The sequence below is a fragment of the Artemia sp. Qi Xiang Cuo genome, chromosome 7, assembly GCF_049724085.1.
Source record: "Artemia sp. Qi Xiang Cuo chromosome 7, ASM4972408v1, whole genome shotgun sequence".
NCBI classification, from domain to species: Eukaryota; Metazoa; Arthropoda; class Branchiopoda; order Anostraca; family Artemiidae; genus Artemia; species Artemia sp. Qi Xiang Cuo.
In genome coordinates, this window is record NC_142800.1 from 61335227 (window position 1) to 61354646 (window position 19420).

The 19420-nt window shown below is 33.5% G+C and overlaps 1 protein-coding gene across 6 annotated transcripts in view; it reads right to left on the bottom strand.

Moving 5' to 3' along the window:
* The window catches only part of LOC148950531 (uncharacterized protein CG43867), a 355819-nt gene that overhangs the window by 15931 nt on the left and 320468 nt on the right, over positions 1 to 19420 (bottom strand). For all 6 annotated transcript variants that reach the window (XM_089092459.1, XM_089092457.1, XM_089092460.1 and 3 more), the window contains 6 exons: positions 18458 to 18694; positions 15400 to 15674; positions 9412 to 9589; positions 4755 to 4910; positions 3274 to 3513; positions 1310 to 1446 (listed from right to left, as the gene is read on the bottom strand). In XM_089092459.1, coding sequence (XP_088948585.1) covers positions 1310 to 1446; positions 3274 to 3513; positions 4755 to 4910; positions 9412 to 9589; positions 15400 to 15674; positions 18458 to 18694 — 1223 coding nt within the window. The remainder of the gene's footprint in view (positions 1 to 1309; positions 1447 to 3273; positions 3514 to 4754; positions 4911 to 9411; positions 9590 to 15399; positions 15675 to 18457; positions 18695 to 19420) is intronic.

Sequence of the window (19420 nt, forward strand, 5' to 3'; positions counted from 1 at the left end):
TAGTTAGCGTAATTACAAGAAACTTAAAATTTGAATTATATGAAAGAGAAAGGGAATTAAAAGTATCGAGTATACTTTCATCCTAGCTCAATTATAGCGCCACCTAGAAACTTACCAAAAAATAACATTTGAACTTTCCGTTTCAGTTAGCAATGAACAAGTCAACTCGATTGTGCTTTTGATCACTTTATCCTTGGTCATAAGGAACAAAACTAGAATCTAATTTTGTTTGGCTAATTTCGTGGGGTAGAGGAGGGCTAATAAGAGAAAGTATCGTCATTTCTAACTAGGGAAAGTGAATCCAAAATAAAAGTAATTCTTACCATTTAAGGATTGGACACGCAAACCACTCTAAAAAGTTCTACTTAATAGCTGAATATTCGAAAGGCTGCACGCGATTGGTTAAAGAATTAAATTCCTTTATTTTCTATTACTTTCCTAGACTTGATTATTTATTTGACGGGTTTCAGGTAATAGCACTTTCCTCCATGAACTTTCGTGAAATAACTTCAAAATTGTCTTCTTTTCCTTCAATCATCACTCATAAAAACAACTGTTTTTTGGGCCTTTGTATGGCTCCACAAATACCTTTACAAAGATATTTGATAGAAAAATTCCAAAGTTTAGACAATAATCTTCCCCGAGGAATCCTTTGCTTTCGCTGAACTGAGAGAATCTTAGATTCGCTTCTTTTTATCCGTAAACAGAAAGAGTTATTCATTCTTGATACAAATAACACGAATAGACAGAGATAGGCTTTGCAGGTAAACAGATATTAATTCCAGGGAAACCCCTCTCCCTCAAGAAAAAAACACGGGCCATTTTCAAGGAAAAGGTGAAAATCTTATCTGGAATCACGGGAGAGCCCTTTCCACGTAAATGACTACTAGGTCACATATCTCGAGTTTCCTACCGCATGAATTATGTCTTTGGATTCCAACTGATATGAGAAGGCAGGTGAAGTAGAAAACAAGCTCGGTGGATATTTTGAGTCGGACACAGTATTTTCTTGGGCATGCATTGCTGCGTATCAAAAGTACTTGAGAGGTCATCGTGGAGAAACACCATTGTCACCCATATGTCAGCGAGAGAGGGAATATCCACATCCAAATCGAAGGCATGAAAAATTTGTTTCAATAAACTTCAAGACCATTGTTTTTTTTTTCAGCGGAAATATCAATTTTGCTCAAGAAATTTAGGATTCACCTTAGTGTGAACACTCCTCATTTCCAAATACAGGTAGGCGTTTTCCTATTGGCAGAATCATGACTTTTGTTTTAATTTAATTAAGTAAAAAATTAACACATACTTTTGTTCCTCTGGACTTGAGCCCTCTTTATACCGACTCGGGATGAACCTTTCAACAACTTGAGAAATAGTTGAGCTAGATCCAGATGATCCCCCACTTCCACGGTTCTTTTCCGGATTTAAGTCACCAAAATCGATCTGAAAGACAGTAAAAAAAATTTATTTAGCTACGGACACTGCCAAGGAGGTTGTTATAAGGAATCAAAGAATCCTTTGAATCATTTTTGTCTACGCTTATTCATGAATTTTACAATCAGTTTTTCCGATTAGCAATGTTTAAGGGAAAAAAAAGTGAGGTAAGGTTACTTCAGTCAAAGAATACTACATAACTAGAATTGAATGAATGAATTGCATGGTAGTGCAACAGTATTACGTAATTTTGATTGCGGGTTGTGCGTTATCATGCAAACTACTGGTGCTACTTCAGCACATTTCTCATTGCAGCACTAAGCCACCTGATACCAACACAGCTCCACAAGCTCGTACTCCATCCAACTCTGTTCAGAGATCCCTTCCATTTCTATTCTCTTTAAATCCTTCCTATTGACCCCGTGCCATCCCATTTGAGGATGTTCAACATTTCTTTACACCAAGCTAGATTGACAAAATACGATTCTTGTAATCGATCATCCTTCAATAATCTTAAACCTTCTTTCCTTAGAATATTGGTAAGTAAGATCGAAACATACTTTTTGTATAGCTTATTGTTTGATAATAATTCATTTCAAAGTACCAAAAACTATCCCTAGAGAGTTCCGCTGGGGAACACAAAGTAAATCATCCACGTTTCACAGCCGTGCTTGACCACTAGCACAATCGTGGCTTCTTCTTCATCTAGTTTGGATTGTTATGGAGACACTTTCGCATAATTTCGTCACCGGAATCAAATCCTGGACCTTCCAGCGAGTTGCTGCAGTTGAGTTTGAACTCCAGGTCCCGTACTGCCAAGCACCATGGCTTCATGTTGCCAACCACCATGGCTTCTAGTATCCTATCTTCCTATTCTTCTAAACGTATTTTTTAACTGAAAAAAAACCTACGCCTTAGCTATTCTGTTTTTACCATCTTCAGTACACTAGTCTTCCCTAGTAGCAATGGTGCCTAAGTAAGTAGAGCTATCCATTCTGTCCATTTTCTTGTTACTTCTTATAGCCTCTTCATCCTCATTCATTCCTAATTAAGCAATTTAATCTTCTTAACATTAATTGTGAAAGCTATTCTGAGTTCATGAACTCTCAAACCTCTGAAAATTAATTTAATTTGCTGATATTTTCATCTGAGACACTTAAATCATCTGCATAATTTAGATCTAGGAGAGCTCTATATTCTTATTTGAAACCCCCTTCATCCATAGTCTTTGCCGAGTTCCTAAGGTCAGAGTCCATCAAAATAATTTACATAGTACATGTAAATCCCATGTAGCATTTTCTAATAGATTTATTTTAAACCACTCGCTAGATAGCCCGCTTTGAGCCATCCTTCACTTAACTCAAGAGAAGACTGGTTAATTAGTTTGTTATTTATAAAAATTTACAAGATTATTAAATTGAAAAATAGCTATTAACGTAAAACAATTAACTTCAATTACCTGTTCCAACAAAACACCGCAAAGGCACCTCTCCTTTCACTAAATTACGGAAAAGAATGAGAGTCTACATAATAAAATAGAGCATGCATTTTAGTTAAACGCATTTCTGCAAGCACTATTAAATTGAGAACGTGAAATTATACATTCATCATTTTAAGCCTTTGTGTACGCTAACCACAGAGCTTAAGGCTTCAGGCACAAGCCCACCCCTAAAGTGTTCGTATTTTAATAATTTTCAATAGTCCCTTACACTTCCAAAACATTTAATCCATTGTTTGTATAATTTGCAGCGCACTTCCCCCTAAAATAAATTAACAAGTACGTGCCTGCAACATCATTGTTATGTAAAATAAAGATCAAGACAAGATTAAACAAACCTGAGCCATAATAGCAGCGAGTTCTGTAGCCAGATCCTTATTCAGCGGAAAGCGGTTGGCACTAATCTGCTCAGCAACTTGGTAACACAGCAACAGTCTTTCCTTTTCGCCTTCGTTCTTTGTTGCCTGCTTCCAATACAGTCTATTCTTGTAGGTAAGCCGGATAACTTTGCTATTCTCAAATTTGCCCATCCCTTTCTCTCTCAAAGCAGTTTCCCATTTACTGATCACATCACAAAGCTGTAATTAATTTAAAGGTAATTAGTTCAAGGCAAGGATTTTCCGGTGACAATGCCATTGTTCTGTTTTGGAGGGGATCCAGATGCTATAGTTTCTCAATGAGCTGGAGATTCATCAGAACATTTCCGTTACATTATCTGTGGATAAATTGATATCTCTTTTTCAGTACTGCTTTTGATTGTATGGTGTATTCAACGAGACGACTATGGATTATTAATCTTACTTAAAATAATATACCAGAGTAACCAAATGCATTCTATTAAAAAAGACCAATATGTTACTATCATGACCAAGTTACTCTATCACCCTCCCCCTCCCCCCAAAAAAACAAACTAGAAGTCATAATACGTTAGGAAATAAAATTACAATGCATCCTCCAAGGTTCATGTTAAGAACCTTACCACTACCCAAAGAGCTCCAAAAATTAAAGCAGTATGATCTGAAAACCAAAAAATACATAAACATAAATTTGGCTATAAATAGAGACACTGGAGATATTTCACTATGCCCAATTTATAACAATTTAATTTTAAATGACTCAATCAGTATTTTCGCCCAGTCTAGCTTAAGAAAACCTATTTGCATTTCCTATGAAAACCGAAATTGTAGACAAGCTAAAACTATTGCAAGGCAAAGGATTCTTGCTCGATCATCTTGGTAAATTCTTTTTCATTGACTCGTACCTGGTTTTTATTTAGTGTCTGTTCTGTCGTTGTCGGGTAAACTTCGAAAGGTTAGATTTTCCTTTTTTTCTTTTTTGTTCAGCACTGAGGACAACTTGGTGGATGTCCTTGTCGAAAAATTTGCTCGTTCTTTGTCTTCATGTTTTGCCACTGGCTGACAAAATCCTAGTTTCCTTACCTATTTGATTTTATCTTGCATTAATTATTTCCTTTTCTTGCTTATTTTCATACGGCATGAAAAGCCAGTGTGGTATTAGAATGTATTTATGAAAACAGATGAGTCCAAATCAGCAACATAAGCATAAATAACTTAAGCAATTTTCGAAAAACTAGGACTAGGTTCTGTCAACATCAACAAAGCTTAATTAAGATACTAAAAAAATAGTGGAAAAGATAATTTTCATGATTTATAGAATTGTAGACAGTGAGAGTTACCTCAGATCCAGTAACTATTCTCCAATATATTTTTCTAGGGGATAATTACTAAATACATACCCTAACAATATTATAGTCACATTATGTGACCTAAGTAATGACATTTTTCACTGAATCCCTTACCTTAGCTTGCGGTTCTAACCAATGATCAACATCTTTTTCTAGGGGGTCGTCACTAAACAACGCAAATCCACTTTGAGAAGAGTCCCTACAACCAATTTCTTGATTGACTGCAACCAGGAATTCTTCGACTGTAGTTGAACCGTCAAAACCAACAACCTGACAAGACAAGAACATCTGAAATGTAGCTTACAAAAACTATAGTTAACATAAAAAAGCCGAACTATTGGAAAAGACGCACGTTTACTAAACAATTATAAGAAATATTTAAATTTCAAGAGATGTCCAGACTTGAGCGACCTTTAAAATGATGATTTGGATTAAAATCTAATTTTAATCTTGACTGATAGCGTTCTTTTTTCAGTTTAAAAATAAAAACAGGGAACATATGCAAATTATATACCAATTATAAGAAATTATAGGAAAAATCGTCAAAATATTTGAATTTCAGAGAGAAGTGGGAGAGGGGCACGGGTTTGAAGGCCCCCTTCCCTGGCGTAAATAGCATTGCTGGAGATCTAACTTAAAAAGGGCAATAGAGAGAAACGAAGAAGAGAGAGGGAAAAAAATCAAATATATATAGCACCAACTTTCCTTGAGAAAAATGCAAGTCAAATATAACTCTCACAGCTTATACACTAGCATTAGTGTAACCAACAATTCATTTTTTTTAAAATATGACCAACGTTTGCAGAATGAGACAGAATTCCAATCTGGGACTAGATCATCTCCTGGCATACTGTTCAAATCAAAACATATATTGAGGTGCAATAATGCCTCAAAGGCAGAACTAACATGACCCTCTTGTCATGAACTTAGGCTGCACCTAAGGGCTTAGATGCAGCCTGAGACCAGTAATAATGACAGTTAAACTTTATGTTTTTTCGCAGGAAACATCAATGAGTCCGGTGATATTTGAAGTATATCTAAAGTTTTATATTTAAATTAATTGCTACTTTCTAGGACCTCGTTTACACTAAAGCTACATTTCCACGTACTCCATTTTGTAGAATACGGCAATTTATTTTTAACATTGATGGGAAAAGAAATTCCACGTGCAGTCAAACACCGAAACATACAAGTTTCCCATGCTAAAAAAGTGAAGTCTTTTCTAAAACTTCTTCTTGTTCGGATTGTTGTGAAGATGCTTTTGCATAATATCACCACCAGAATCAGATTCCGGGATTTTGCTGAAACATAATAGTTTTCAATCTAAATAAGCAACAACATAAATTCTGTTGTAGTGACGCATTTTAAATGATTGAGTTCAACGCTACTACAGTATGACAGCGACTGTTCACCCTTATCTCAGATGCAGATGAGCACGTTCTTATTGAGAGCAATGTTGGGAAGGTAAGGACCCATTCAAAGAAATTCATTTCATAAACACATTTAATTAATTCAAATGAAAATAATCTTTGATACCTTCCCCCCCCCCTTGTTTCGAATTTCGTATTCATCCTAACAAATACTACAATAGTAAAAGCTAATAGCACCCATTTTGAAGGTCAGAAGGACTTGAGGCAATTCCTCTCCCGTCCTCGAATGCTTCTTGCTTCGGAGCATTCGGAAAATATAACATGATGAATTGTTTCGGTTGCCCAAGCTTATTCTCGAAATTTTAGCCCTTCCCTCGGAAATTTCTGAATGTTACCCCCCCCCTCAAAGAATTTTTTGGCCACTCTTGGTAAGAACATTATTTTATTTATCGGTATTATCTCCTCTGCAAGTAAAAACAGCAAGCATACCATTAGAGGTGAACTTTAACCTTCATCAAGTTATTAAAGAGCTTATAACTCAGAACGTCACATTAAGTATTCGATAGCTTCTCCCTCGATGCTAGATTCCTCGTGTATTTACTTACAAATTCTAGAAAGTGGTTCTATGGCAAACATCTTTGAAGTAGCTACTAGATACTACTAGATTATTTACACTATTTTTTTTTACAATTGATTCTATCCACTGTATCAGAGGCAATCCCATAAGAGCTTTGCTAAATTGCCTGCAAGGCCGAAAAATCAGAGTTCCTAAGATTATACTTGAACGAAGTCACAAAAAAAGCCTATTGCTGCCTTGGTATCATCCTTAGAGGGTTTAATACTGTGGCGAACGTATTTTGAGTATTTTGTAGCAGTTTTTGAACTTAAGAAATTAAAAGCACACAGAAAATAATAAATTGATAGAAATTGTAATCAGAAGATTGAAAAGTGTTTCTTGGATAGTCGAGGAGAGACTGAAAACTGCTATTGACACATTTGTCAACGCTATGAAATGGATATTTATTTCTTAAAATACGTTTAAGGCCCATTCACAATGAGATTTTACTAATACCAAGATTTAACTAGTGCTAATTTGAGTCAATCCGATTTTTCATTGAATTTCTCAGTCTATCAGAAAATTCAACGGAAAATCTGATTGGCCCAAACTAGCGCTAATTAAATCTCGGTATTAGAAAATCTCAATGTGAAAGGGCCTTTATATACTCGTTGATTTAAAAGCGACAAAAAAAAAAAAAAAAATTAAATATAGACTTTTTTTCCAGCTGCTTCTGCCATTGTCACTTCTTCTAGTAACTAATTCCACCTGGCATTCATTTCAGGACACACTTCGTGAACAGAATCCTACCCTATCTAACTATACGACTAAAAAATACTTAGCCATACTAGGCCTGGGAACCATATCTTAAGAAACCGCAACCTGTTATATGGTTGACCTAGTTGAAGTTCATTTAATTTCTCATTAAATCACTACAAGACAAAATAACACATCTACAATATGAATAAATTGAAAAGAAAATATTTACAGAGGGTGCCTACACAGTGAGTTATACTCGAAAACAGGCATCCTAAAAAAAAAAAAATAAATAATAATAACAAATGATGAAAAGAAATAATAATACACTAGATACACTCTGAAGAAAAAATGAGACACCACACTGAACCCACAGCCCACACCTCAAATCAAACTCACTTGAAGGTCTTTTTTATAACCAGAGTCTAGTCTGAATAACTACAGAAGCCGTTTTTAGCTAATACGCTTGCTAATACAACAGTGGACGTGTATGATCTAAATTAGTTTAAATATTTCTTTTGCAATTAAGCTTCATGGTTAATAAAAATATAGGTCTTACAATACAGAATGCATTTTGAAGTTCTTTTTTTTTTTTTTTATTTAACAGTTTATCGAGACACAGTTTACACTGGTTAATGAATATTTTTCTCTGATTCTTTTTGTTTGTGTAGTCGAATGGGATATGTAGTCGAGATCTTTTCTAGCAGTTCAATTTCAAGAAATTAGTAGATAGAATTTTTCCTATTTCAATAGGGGAAGGGAGGTGCAGGCCCTGGGTACGGCCTTAGGTGCAGGTGCAGGCCTTAGGTACGGCCTTTATTAGGTGGCTAACCAGCTGAAACCAGTCTCTAAAAGAGGACGGGGTCACACTTGAGACCTGCGTAATTCTCCACTCAACTGTGTTCTAATTTACAATAAAAAAAGAAAGAAGAAGAACAGCACGCTAGCAACATTAAAATGTATCATGTTTAGTGATGGAACGATGAATCGGAACCATGGTTTTTCAAAGGACCAAAATTGTATCGGGAATTGAAAAGTTTTCCCGATTCTGGAAATCAAATTATCTGTAATTCAGGCTTTCTTAAAAAAGGTACATCCATTTTTTTCAAATAAAGGCTAATTCTCTGAGAAGAGCTCTGATTAGCTGCCTTATTATGAAACAGGTCAATTGAACAAGAGAATGAAATTGAAAAGAAATTAAAATGAAAATTTTTATCAATTTATTTTCCTTTCTTAGTATTACTTATGGAAGTTCAGTTGCAGCTATGACATTTAGCGTTCCATCTATAGTAATTTGAATACGATTTTTGTAAGGGCTCATTTACAATGAGATTTTACTAAAAGCAAGATTTAGCATATGCTAATTTCAGGGAACCAAATTTTTCATAAAATTTTCTGATTGGCGGATAAATTTAATGAAGAAATTCAGATTGGCTTGAATCAGCACTAGCCAAATTGCAATGTTAATAATATTTGACTGTGAATGGACCTAAAGGCGTTTTTTTCATCAACAAAGTTAGCATCATATCTTTATTCATTTTTGCTGAGTTCGTTTGTTTCCCATATATTTTTTTCACAGAAAAATTATTAATGATAATAATAATAATGATAATAATAAAACATAACAATTAAAAAAAAGATCCATAACCGCAATCAGGTACATAAGCAGAATTTTATCTCGGAGGATCTTCGAATAGCAGGCACATTATACGAAAAATATTAGATATTGGAGGAAAGATTGAAGAATTCTAAAAAAAATTAGAGACTACTTGCCTAAGCGTCCCCTTCCTCTTCGCAGGTCCCTGATTAACTATTAATACGGCAAATGTAAATTTGTAAATATGTTGATAAGCCAGTTTAGTAGAGAATCAACAAATTGTTACATAAATTCTGGCTATTGTAGGCTACATAAAAAAGTATACTATGATAGAAAATAGAAACATTTCTAACAGGAACATAATTGGGTGATGTGGTTACCGAAAGCTTTATAATAATTTCGATATTATAAGAAGCGATAAGTATTCTAAGAATCAAGAATTGTGTTGGAATCGACAAATCAAGGTGGAATCACAAGAGCTCTTTCTGTTACCTGGTAAGATTTATCTGGAAAATGTACAGGCATGGCATGCGGCAATGAATGATGATAAGGGTTCTTTAATAATATTGAAAGCACCTCCATTCTAGACGGCTTTGCCTCTCGACTCCCTTTCAATAACGCTCGTTCAAGAGCCCGTTGACAATAAGAAGCATACTTCCCTATTTCAGTCCTAGAATAAATAACAAATTTAGCTTCTTTTTTTTTGTTATCTCAAAATAAAAAAAGGTAAAAATTTATAATGGGAGTTAGTGAGTAACAGCTTATATTCATGTGAAAATACTATCAATGTTCATTTCTAATTGAACACAAGATGAAAAGTTTTAAACAAACGAAGAAATATTTCTCAGGACAATGGGGAGAATCACACAATTTTTTAATGGAGTATTTTGGAAATGTTCATCATTTGTAATCGACTAGTTTATTTCATCGTTCCCATAAAACAAAAAATAATGATAAAAAAACTACAAGTCAAGAAATGTGATAAGAAACGTACTTTAAAAATTTGCATTCTAGATTCAAAATACATGAAAAACACTAGTCCACAATCAAACATAATTATAGGAAATTATTATTTTCTAAGCGGGACAATACAATTCAGACTACTAAATTGAGGTCCGAATATTCCAGGAACTAAACAATTCAAAAGAACATAGTAAAAACTATTAAAGTAAGAGAGAAAGAAAGGAAATACAAAAAATCAAAGAAGGCAAGTACCTTGCCTTCTTTCTATTTCTGTGTCAACAAAAATCCCCCTTCTTGCCCCAATAAGAGTTTGCACTGAAAGATATAGAAGAACTTTTATCCCTTACATAGTTGACATTTTCAACCAGTGAATCTCCGCTGCCCCCCCCCCTTCACTCACTCTTTACCTGACTTTTATCGATTTTCAGGCACTCTTTGCAAAGTTAAAGTTTTTTTATTTACGATTATTAGTCACTAATTATCGTATGTGTTTATTTTAATGTATCTTATTTTTAATTATGAAAGTTGTCGTATTTTTGGCGATTTCTCTAGCTTGACCTCTTCCTTACAATGTCTTGACTTGAATTTGTTTTTGTTCTTAACATTGCTGCTCAATCGTCGCAGAACCTTTTATAATTTTATGGTATTCTTTAATTGTTTGTTTTTGTTGTTCTTTTTTCGCTTCCTCTGATGTTCAAATGCGAAATTAACCATGTCGAGCTTGCGATTGCCGTTTTTAATCAATAAATCTTATGTTATCCTATCTTATCTTATCTTACCTCAAATCTACATTACAAAAAACCCTGAACCTGTTCCATTTCTTCAAGCTGAGCCTACGGAATGCTCAAGTTTTTTGTGCTTGACATACGTTAGAGCATTAAAATAACTTTGTAAATTTGATAAAATATAAGTCCAGCATTGCTTTCTTTCCTATTTATTGATTTACAAATGCACGTCTTTGAAGTGTTTTGTTTTCCGCTATAATATGGTTCTAAAAATTGTCCTGAAACAGCTGGATCTAAATTTAAATTTAATTATTAATTCGTTTCAATGAAGTTTAATTCGTTTGGACCTTTATACATTTAAATTGATCTTGTAATTATTGAAATTAGGTATTAAACAATTAGGACTAAGATGATTAGGATTTATATCAGTTTATTTTTTAGCAATTTAACTAACAACGTTTATTAAATTGTTTTGTCCTTGTTTGTTTTGCTGATGACAGTACACTTCGCGCTTCAGGGAAACTGCGAATCAGAGCTTTGATTAAATTTGGAAAATTTGTTTGAGAGGGTAATTTTGTGGCTTGATGCTAATTCTCTTACCCTAAATTTTTCTAACTCCAGTTTTTTTTTATTTTTTCGCTTTTTCTCAGGTTTATCCCCAGTTATCAGAAATTCACCAGCCAAATGAGATAATTCATGGATCTTAAGACCGATATGTTCGTTTTTGGGGCATTCTTGTTGATGAAAATCTATCTTTCAAACGTCACATTGATTTTATTACAATGAAGATATGCACGAGTCTCGGTATTTAAAAAAAAAACTTAAACATAATTTTCCTGAACCAATTTCGAAAATCCTTTTTCACTGCTTGATCCAATCTTACATTTCTTATTGTCCAATAGTATGGATGTCAACCTTTCCTTCACAGTTAAAACCACTTTCTAAGGTTTACAATAAAGCTAGAAACCTCATTCAGGAAACTAATCGTTCATTACTTATCCCATTACTTGATCTTGAGTTACTACATTCTTTCATGTGCATGTTTTACTTTTTCTCAGCTTCATGGTGACCTCACCCGGCCCCTAAGTATTCCGCTGTCTTTTACCTCTGATCAAAATAATTATAATCTTCGCAGTATGAAAAACCATGTTCAAGTTCCATTTACTCCATGTATAAGGTCAGATTTTAATCCTCTAATGGCGAGTCATATTGTTTGGAATAAGTTGCCTGAATCAGCTCGAGGGTGCTACTCATTTGGTTTGTTTAAAAAAATTGTAAAAAAATTCATTGGCTTCTCAGAAGTTATTTTATCTATGTATTTATTTTTTCTTCTTTTTTTATTATTTTTTGGAGTCTATTTAATTTACTTAATTAATTTAGTCTATTTATTCTATTTAGTTTTGTCTTCTATAGTTTTTATTTTATTTATATTTTCTTTTCTTCTCTTTTTTGCTCTTCTATCTGTAAGTAAGTGATCATTTTAAATTTTTATTTGTTTTTCTTCTCTGAGTAAGTAAACCACTTGTCTTCCCTTTCCATGAATCCCAATATTCATCTGGGAGATAAGTACCACGTAACATTGTTTATGGATTTATTGGATAGTAAATCTTATCTTATCTTATAAGATTAAATATTTAAGTAACAATATCATATTACTATTAAGGTTAAACAAAATAATAGTTTCCTTTCCTGAATTAGCTCCAACAGAAAATTTTCTTCACAAGACAGTGTTTTTACGTGTTTTTCAACTTTTGATTACTAATGCCGACAGTTGGCTCCTTACTCGGTCGCAACTACCGCTGCGACCATGTTTTTTTTTTTTTTTTTTTTTTTTTTTAAGAAGGAAAGTCTTCACCGGATACTCGATTCTTGCTTCTACAATTTCAACTTCAAAGACACAGTCTCCATTATACTTGTAAGTATTGCAGAAAGACACTGTGGGTTTAGAAGCTTCGAAGAATTAAAAGACTTGAGGAATATAAATGCATCAACTAACAATACTAGATGATTAATTCAATTTCATTCTCCCTGTATCTTTTGCAAAATTCTTGGTTAAGCAGTAAACTCATTTTTCTTCCTTCTGCTAGTCTTTAATTGATTCAAGATGCACCATCACAGAGATGCATCATTATCCATCAAAATTCAAAGAACAACTAAACAAACTTATTTTACATAGTTGATAGTTATGTACATGTGAACCAACCTTAGAAAGGATAGGGGAAAAGATCACGAAAGAGGCATATCATACAAAAATATAAGAATTAATGGGGTAAAATCGTAAAAAATTTGGACTTTGTGGCAATCTAGAAGTTTACATGGCATATTTTAGTTTTGTTTTGGACCAGTTTCAAAGGCGTCATTGTCATTCGGGTCTATTTGCATTATTTTGTGCTATTATTTTGCATTATTTTGTGCTATGTTTGTGCTATGTTTCTTTGTGCTAAGAATCAATTACATGAATAAAATTTTTGTTAATTTAAATATGAACGGAACATAATAAAACTTTATAAATAATAGCCAAAAGAAGTTTTTGGGTTTTCAAAAGCTTTTAACCTTAGCTATTCAAAATTTTGTTTTTGACTATCTTCATCTAAGCTGCTCAAGTAAACTAATCTTGGAGTAAAAGTAGATTTTATTCATTTATTTATATTCGAAGATTTCAGTATTAAAATATAACAACTCTGGTAAGATTGAACTTTTGTTTTCGATTATTCTTTCTAAGACCAGGAAACAGTCCAGTTCACTAAAAACACTATGTAACTTCATAGAGAAACATAAAAGCAACAAGAAAAAAAAAAGAGTCAAATTGCTCTTGTTTGCTGTCTTTATAGAAAGAAACATAACATTTTAGATATCTTTAGGAACAGTTAAAATACCTAGCGTAATACAAGAATTTAGTCTTCATGAATGCAGTTGATTGTTCACATGGCATAAGTAATTGAAAAACATTTACATATTTTTATAGGGTATATGAATTTATCGTGTAAAAAATTTGAGCAATTTTTTGACCTTATCCGAATCTTCAATTACTTCCAACTTTTACTAGTATATTCACTTCCGACTAAGTATAAGGTCCCTCCTGAGCCATTGCTGGCGCAGAGGGCGTCGAATCGACATTTCAGTTGCTGGGTCTTTCTTACAGGGACAAGTAGCAAGCTTGTCACCCAACCTTGCTATGGTGGGGAAATTAGGGGAAATTAAGTGGCAGAGGTGCCCCTGCCACATAAAACCTCGACCATGTTTGCCTTACCACAAAAGTTTCTATAGCAAGGCAACTAAACATTAAATCCATTTAAAATTTATCGACCTTATCATAATTACATAAGTAATCTTGTTCATGAGATTAAATACTAAACATTCCCCCCTCCCTAAGTGGTAGCGATAGGCATATGCGACCTTTGGGGTCGTACAGGGCCCCGAGCCACCAGAACCCCATATCAGTATAGGCATAACATAAAAAAGCACTGTCATCTCTGTGCAGCACAGAAATACCACAGAAAATGACCCTCATACCACATGGCAAAAACTTACCATGAAATCACATTCAAGACCATAAAAACAACTACACAATAATTACACAATTTAATTAACTTGTGTAATTGTAATTGTGTAATTGTAGTGTGTAATTGAGTAATTACAACTATACAATTTAATTAAATGAATATTGCACAGGGTCCCAAAAGATCTAGGGCCACCACTTTCCACTCCTTATTCACACAATATTCATTGCGTTAGTTTTCCTTCGTAAAAATCCATTGAAACAGATACAAACAGACATATTAGAAGCAACACCGCACGCTTTGAACCCTCATGGGAAATCAAAAAGGCTTAATAACTCTCATCCCAGCCCCATAAAAGACAAATATTTGAAAAAAAAAATGCAATTCCAAAGGATTTTTGTATCTGGAAAAATGCTTTGACTGAGAGCAAATATAGAATTACTGAATAGATTATCAGGTAATCTGGAAATAATGTTATCATGGTAATTATCAGGAAATACTGTTGCAAAGTGCTGGTAAACAGCGACCCCGTATCTAACAATCAACAGTGGTAAAAAAACAGACAAAAATAGCCGATTTTGCCAGCTTAGGAAAGCTTTGCTGGTGGTATGGCAGAGCTCGCAAAAATACATGCTTTGCGCTGTCTTTAGTAAATTAATACAAGTACAACCCTTCTACTTGTCTTGGGCATTATTTATTCTTGCTTTTGTCCGTTAGTTTTATAAACCATTCTTTTATACTATAGGCATTTGAACGATTTGATTTTTTAAAGTTCATTACCGTAGTGATTCGAAATTAAAAAAAAGTCCTTTTTCACAGTTCGAAGTCGAATTAGATAATTATCTTCTTATCAATTTGGAAGTAATTTTTCCATAATTTGATACTTGACAGAACCAAGGGTCCTATATAGGACTCTTAATTCTTATATTCCTTAGCGTTTTTTAATTACACAGTATTAACTACATAATATTTGTTGTTATTTTTAAATTCTTTGGTTGCCTCGAATACTTTTATCGACAACTTAACAAGTAACAAACTGCCTAATTTTTGTGTTCAAATTTTTGTATTTATTTATAAATAATGCTACAATATGCTGATACTATACATAAAACTGTAATATCTGTGCCTCACAGAAAAAGAATAGAATTGCATTATTTTGTGTACTGAGAACTAATAGCTACATTAAAATCCTTGGAAGTTTGAAAATCCTTATAAAAATATCGACAAATATTCAAAATACCCCTATAACTGAACAGATTTTCCAATGACTTGAACTCGTATATTTAACTTACTTTGGTTCTGCATTCCTCCTCAGATGCACTCTCAAGAACCAGAGAAGTTTATGGCTTTTGGGGACAAAAAGAGAAACAGCCAGAGCCAGCAGCTGCCATCCCTGTAAAACCACATGAGCAGGCGGGGTAGATTTCTCTGGAGGAGCACCAATCAAATTAGTCTGAGTTGGCGTAAAAACACCAGGATTAGACGATGTAGTGTTCGTTGAGCTGGTTGGAGAGCCTTTTTGGGCTTCACAGGCAAAAAGGGACTGCGTTGCACATAAGAGGAATTGCTATAAAATAAAATTAATTGATCTCATTCAAAATTTAAATTCTTGTTCATCACCCTCTTACGGATTGATTTATATTAGCCCCCCCCCGTTTCCTCAATGTCACAACTGGCTACACAGCTTATTTCATTTGATCAAGGGCATATATGAGGTTGGGAACATATGGTGTGATATTTCTTAACATTGAAAGCCTTTAACAGGTCAGTCTTTCTTTAAAGAAAATGACTTTATTTTCATTATATGGCGAAGAGCAGTAATGGTGAGGGTAAATTGATGCACCATTCTCAGCAAGATTGACACAATTTTAATTCTACTGGTGAAGAGAAAGAGAGAGAGAAAGAAAAAGAGAAAGAGTGAGAGAGGGGGGAAGAGAGAGAAAGAGAGTGAGGGGGAGGGAGTGAGAAAAAGAGAATTATTATCTAGCTGAAATATGCTAAAACGTTTCTTGTTCTACGCTGTATTTCTCTTTAAGCTGAAAATGCTGGGGCGCTTATCATGCTAGTGGACAGAATTTGTGTCAGCTTTATCTGACTTTTGAAGGGTTAGAACTAGTATTTTTACTTTTGCGACTTTTAATGTAAATTTAACTAAATACAACAAAAATGTAACTAATATAGTAAATCAGTCAAGACTACAGGTAAAAAATTTACCCACATTTCTACAGTACTTGTTTTTATTATTCCTTATCTATATTTTTGGGCTAGTCCAAATAGGAGTTCTAACGGAACCCATAACATTCCTCGGTGGCCTCACAACATTCTAGAACTTAGAACATTGACGAAACAAATTATCAAATCCCGTAATGTTCTTTGTAACACAGCAAGTCTTACATCTTTTTACTGTTCTGTCTTGTGCGTGCTTCTATTCACTGTCTATATGAACCATAGGATTTGCACGTCAAGTCACAAACGAAGTATCTATCCACAATCACTCAAGAATCCAACCATTCTTCTTCGAAGATACCAAAAGGATGAGCAAGCAAGTCAAGGAGATATTTATGTTAATTACTGATTAAGTTTTCTTTTTTGAGGGACGATAGACATTGAGAAAAAGCTGCCTTATTCAACATTTCAAAATGACTTTTTATTAGAACGCTCATCATCTTTGAAGTGTAAAGGAATGACAGCCATACTACGTTCTTTATGCCTCTGAAACGAGCATAATTTTGACAACAAATACATCCCGGAAATACTATAGACAAAAAGAGATCAAACAAACTTAATTTCTTTTCGGGGAATATCCAAGCATAGTTCCTAGGAGTTTTCCTTTGTTCTTTGTGTTCCAGCTGAGTTGAATCCTAACAGATTTCTAAAGGAAAACCAGGATAGAAATCTGTTTGGCCTGCATTCACAAAAAAAAAACTTCAAAAACAGACTAAGAAGATAGAGTCCTTCCCTGAACTCTAAACTAATTTATGTTGAAAAACATAAAAGGCTTTTCATGGACAACTTGATCCAGAAAAATTTGATCCAGAAAAAAAAAATGAACAATACAATTATAGCCAATATAAAGCCTTAGCATCAGCCGCTTAAATATGCTGAAATAAAAATTAAGTTCACAAGAGTAAACCAAAGAAATTTCATGCTTGGGGCTTTAAACTGTACCATTTAGCATGCCAACTATTTATTTATAACCGGCGGTGCATTTCTTGTTTCAATTATATAGGAATTGCATTTGTTTTATAAAATTGATCAATATAGCTACTGTTTATAGATATTTGTCTCTTCTGACATATTTTCCCTCTTTAGTTTTAAAACCTTTCACCAAAAGTCCCATAAACTCACTGCGTCCTCCTCTTCCAAAGAAAAAATACATAGAAACTAAAATTCAAAAAAAACTTCAAATAAAATATTCAAAAACTAACTTTAAAAAAAAATAGAAACTAATATTCCGGAAAGTGAAATACTCAAGCTCAGTTGCAAATAAGCCCTACATAACAATTATCTATTGCAAGATCTAACCACATATTCAAGTCCATACAACGATGTAACGATGGAACTTGATGCAACGATGCTCATATTGCTTATGATTGTTCAGTACTTGGGAGTTTAAAAAGTAAAATTTCTTACGTACCTTAAGCGCAGTATATAATTGATTTCTCGTCTTTGTAATTTGTTCGAAGTGGGTTTTTTTTGTGTTTTTTCTTTTTTACTGATACTCCGTCTTTTGTATCTTTTTTTGACGGGTAATAAATAAATAGTAAAAAATAATAATAATATTATGAGATTTTGGGACTTGATTTTGGTCAAGTTCCGTAAACCCTGCCCAATCTGAACTCTAAATTGTTTCATTATTCCGTGACCAGAGCCAATAATTGAGGAAAATCACTTCAACCTGACGCTGCACTTCAGTATCAGGCACCATCCCCAAGGGACTGCATCCGCAAAAATGTTTTGCTGACTCCTTCAAAGGGACTGTCAACATAAATTTGGGACTAGATATCATAGCTAACGACAAACCAGATTCCGGTAGAATATGGCGCCAAGAATCTTGCATTAGACACTGCAAGGTTTATACTGCCTTTTCATCATAAGCATAAAAAAATAATTAGATGCAGCTAATTTTTTGTCGATTGAGGACGATTGTTGAGGGTAAATTTGGAATATCTGGAAGTTCTGGGATTTCAGCTTCACTTTACGTGAAATAAGTCTTATCAAATGTTTTTCCGTTTTTATGAGACATAACTTACAAAAACATAAAAAGAATAAGTATTGATCAAATACTTTTACCCCAATAAAAGCTATAAAAAAGCATTAGCAAAGAAATTGAAGCCAAAGCAAACTTACACGAGAATGTTTGATTTTATGCAGCGTGTTTTTAGACTGTACCTGAACCCCCGAGCGTGGGTTCGACGCACCACCGGGTAGAATCAATACACGCGACGTCTGCTTTATAAGAATGGATAATAATTCTGTCTGAAGATCTGGAATCTGAAGACCAACTTGAAGAGCGTTCTGGGCTAGAACTACATGATAGTCTATACCAGCTGAGTCCAAAAGTACAGATGTATAAAGCTGAATAGCCTATAAAATAGGAGAAAAAACGTAAGTCTAATATTGCAAAGACTTTTTAAAGCTGAGGACCAGCAACACTAACTAGTAATCTTTTAATGTAATATTATATTACAAACAGGAAAAAGCCTACGGCTTTTTCTTCTTTGAAATAGTAAGAGACGAACCTCAAACGATTAAGTAGCTAACTAAGTCCAATGTATGCAATAAGATTTTATTCCAATGATCGTCTTTTAATGTAATACTCAGTTTAGCTACCTCCTAGGCAAATATAACAAATTTAATATAAATGAATATAGGCAAGAGGTCGTTCTCTATTATACCATGTTTCTACATAAGTGTGACAACGTCATTACAATACTGAGATATATAAATAGATTGACTTCACTAACATATTTTTTTCGCCTATATTAAGGATCTTAAAAAAATTTTCTTAAACTTCTGACCCATCTAGATCGTTTTTTAGGCCAGAATATCCTAGGATGCCAATTTTCCCGAAAAAATGGAGCCGTTCTCGAGGAAAAATACATACATACATACATACAAACACAATTATTGCTTGTTTATAAAGATAGTTTATAGTATATATATATATATATATATATATATATATATATATATATATATATATATATATATATATATATATATATATATATATATATATATATATATATATATATATATATATATATATATATATATATATATATATATATATATATAGAAACTTAAGAA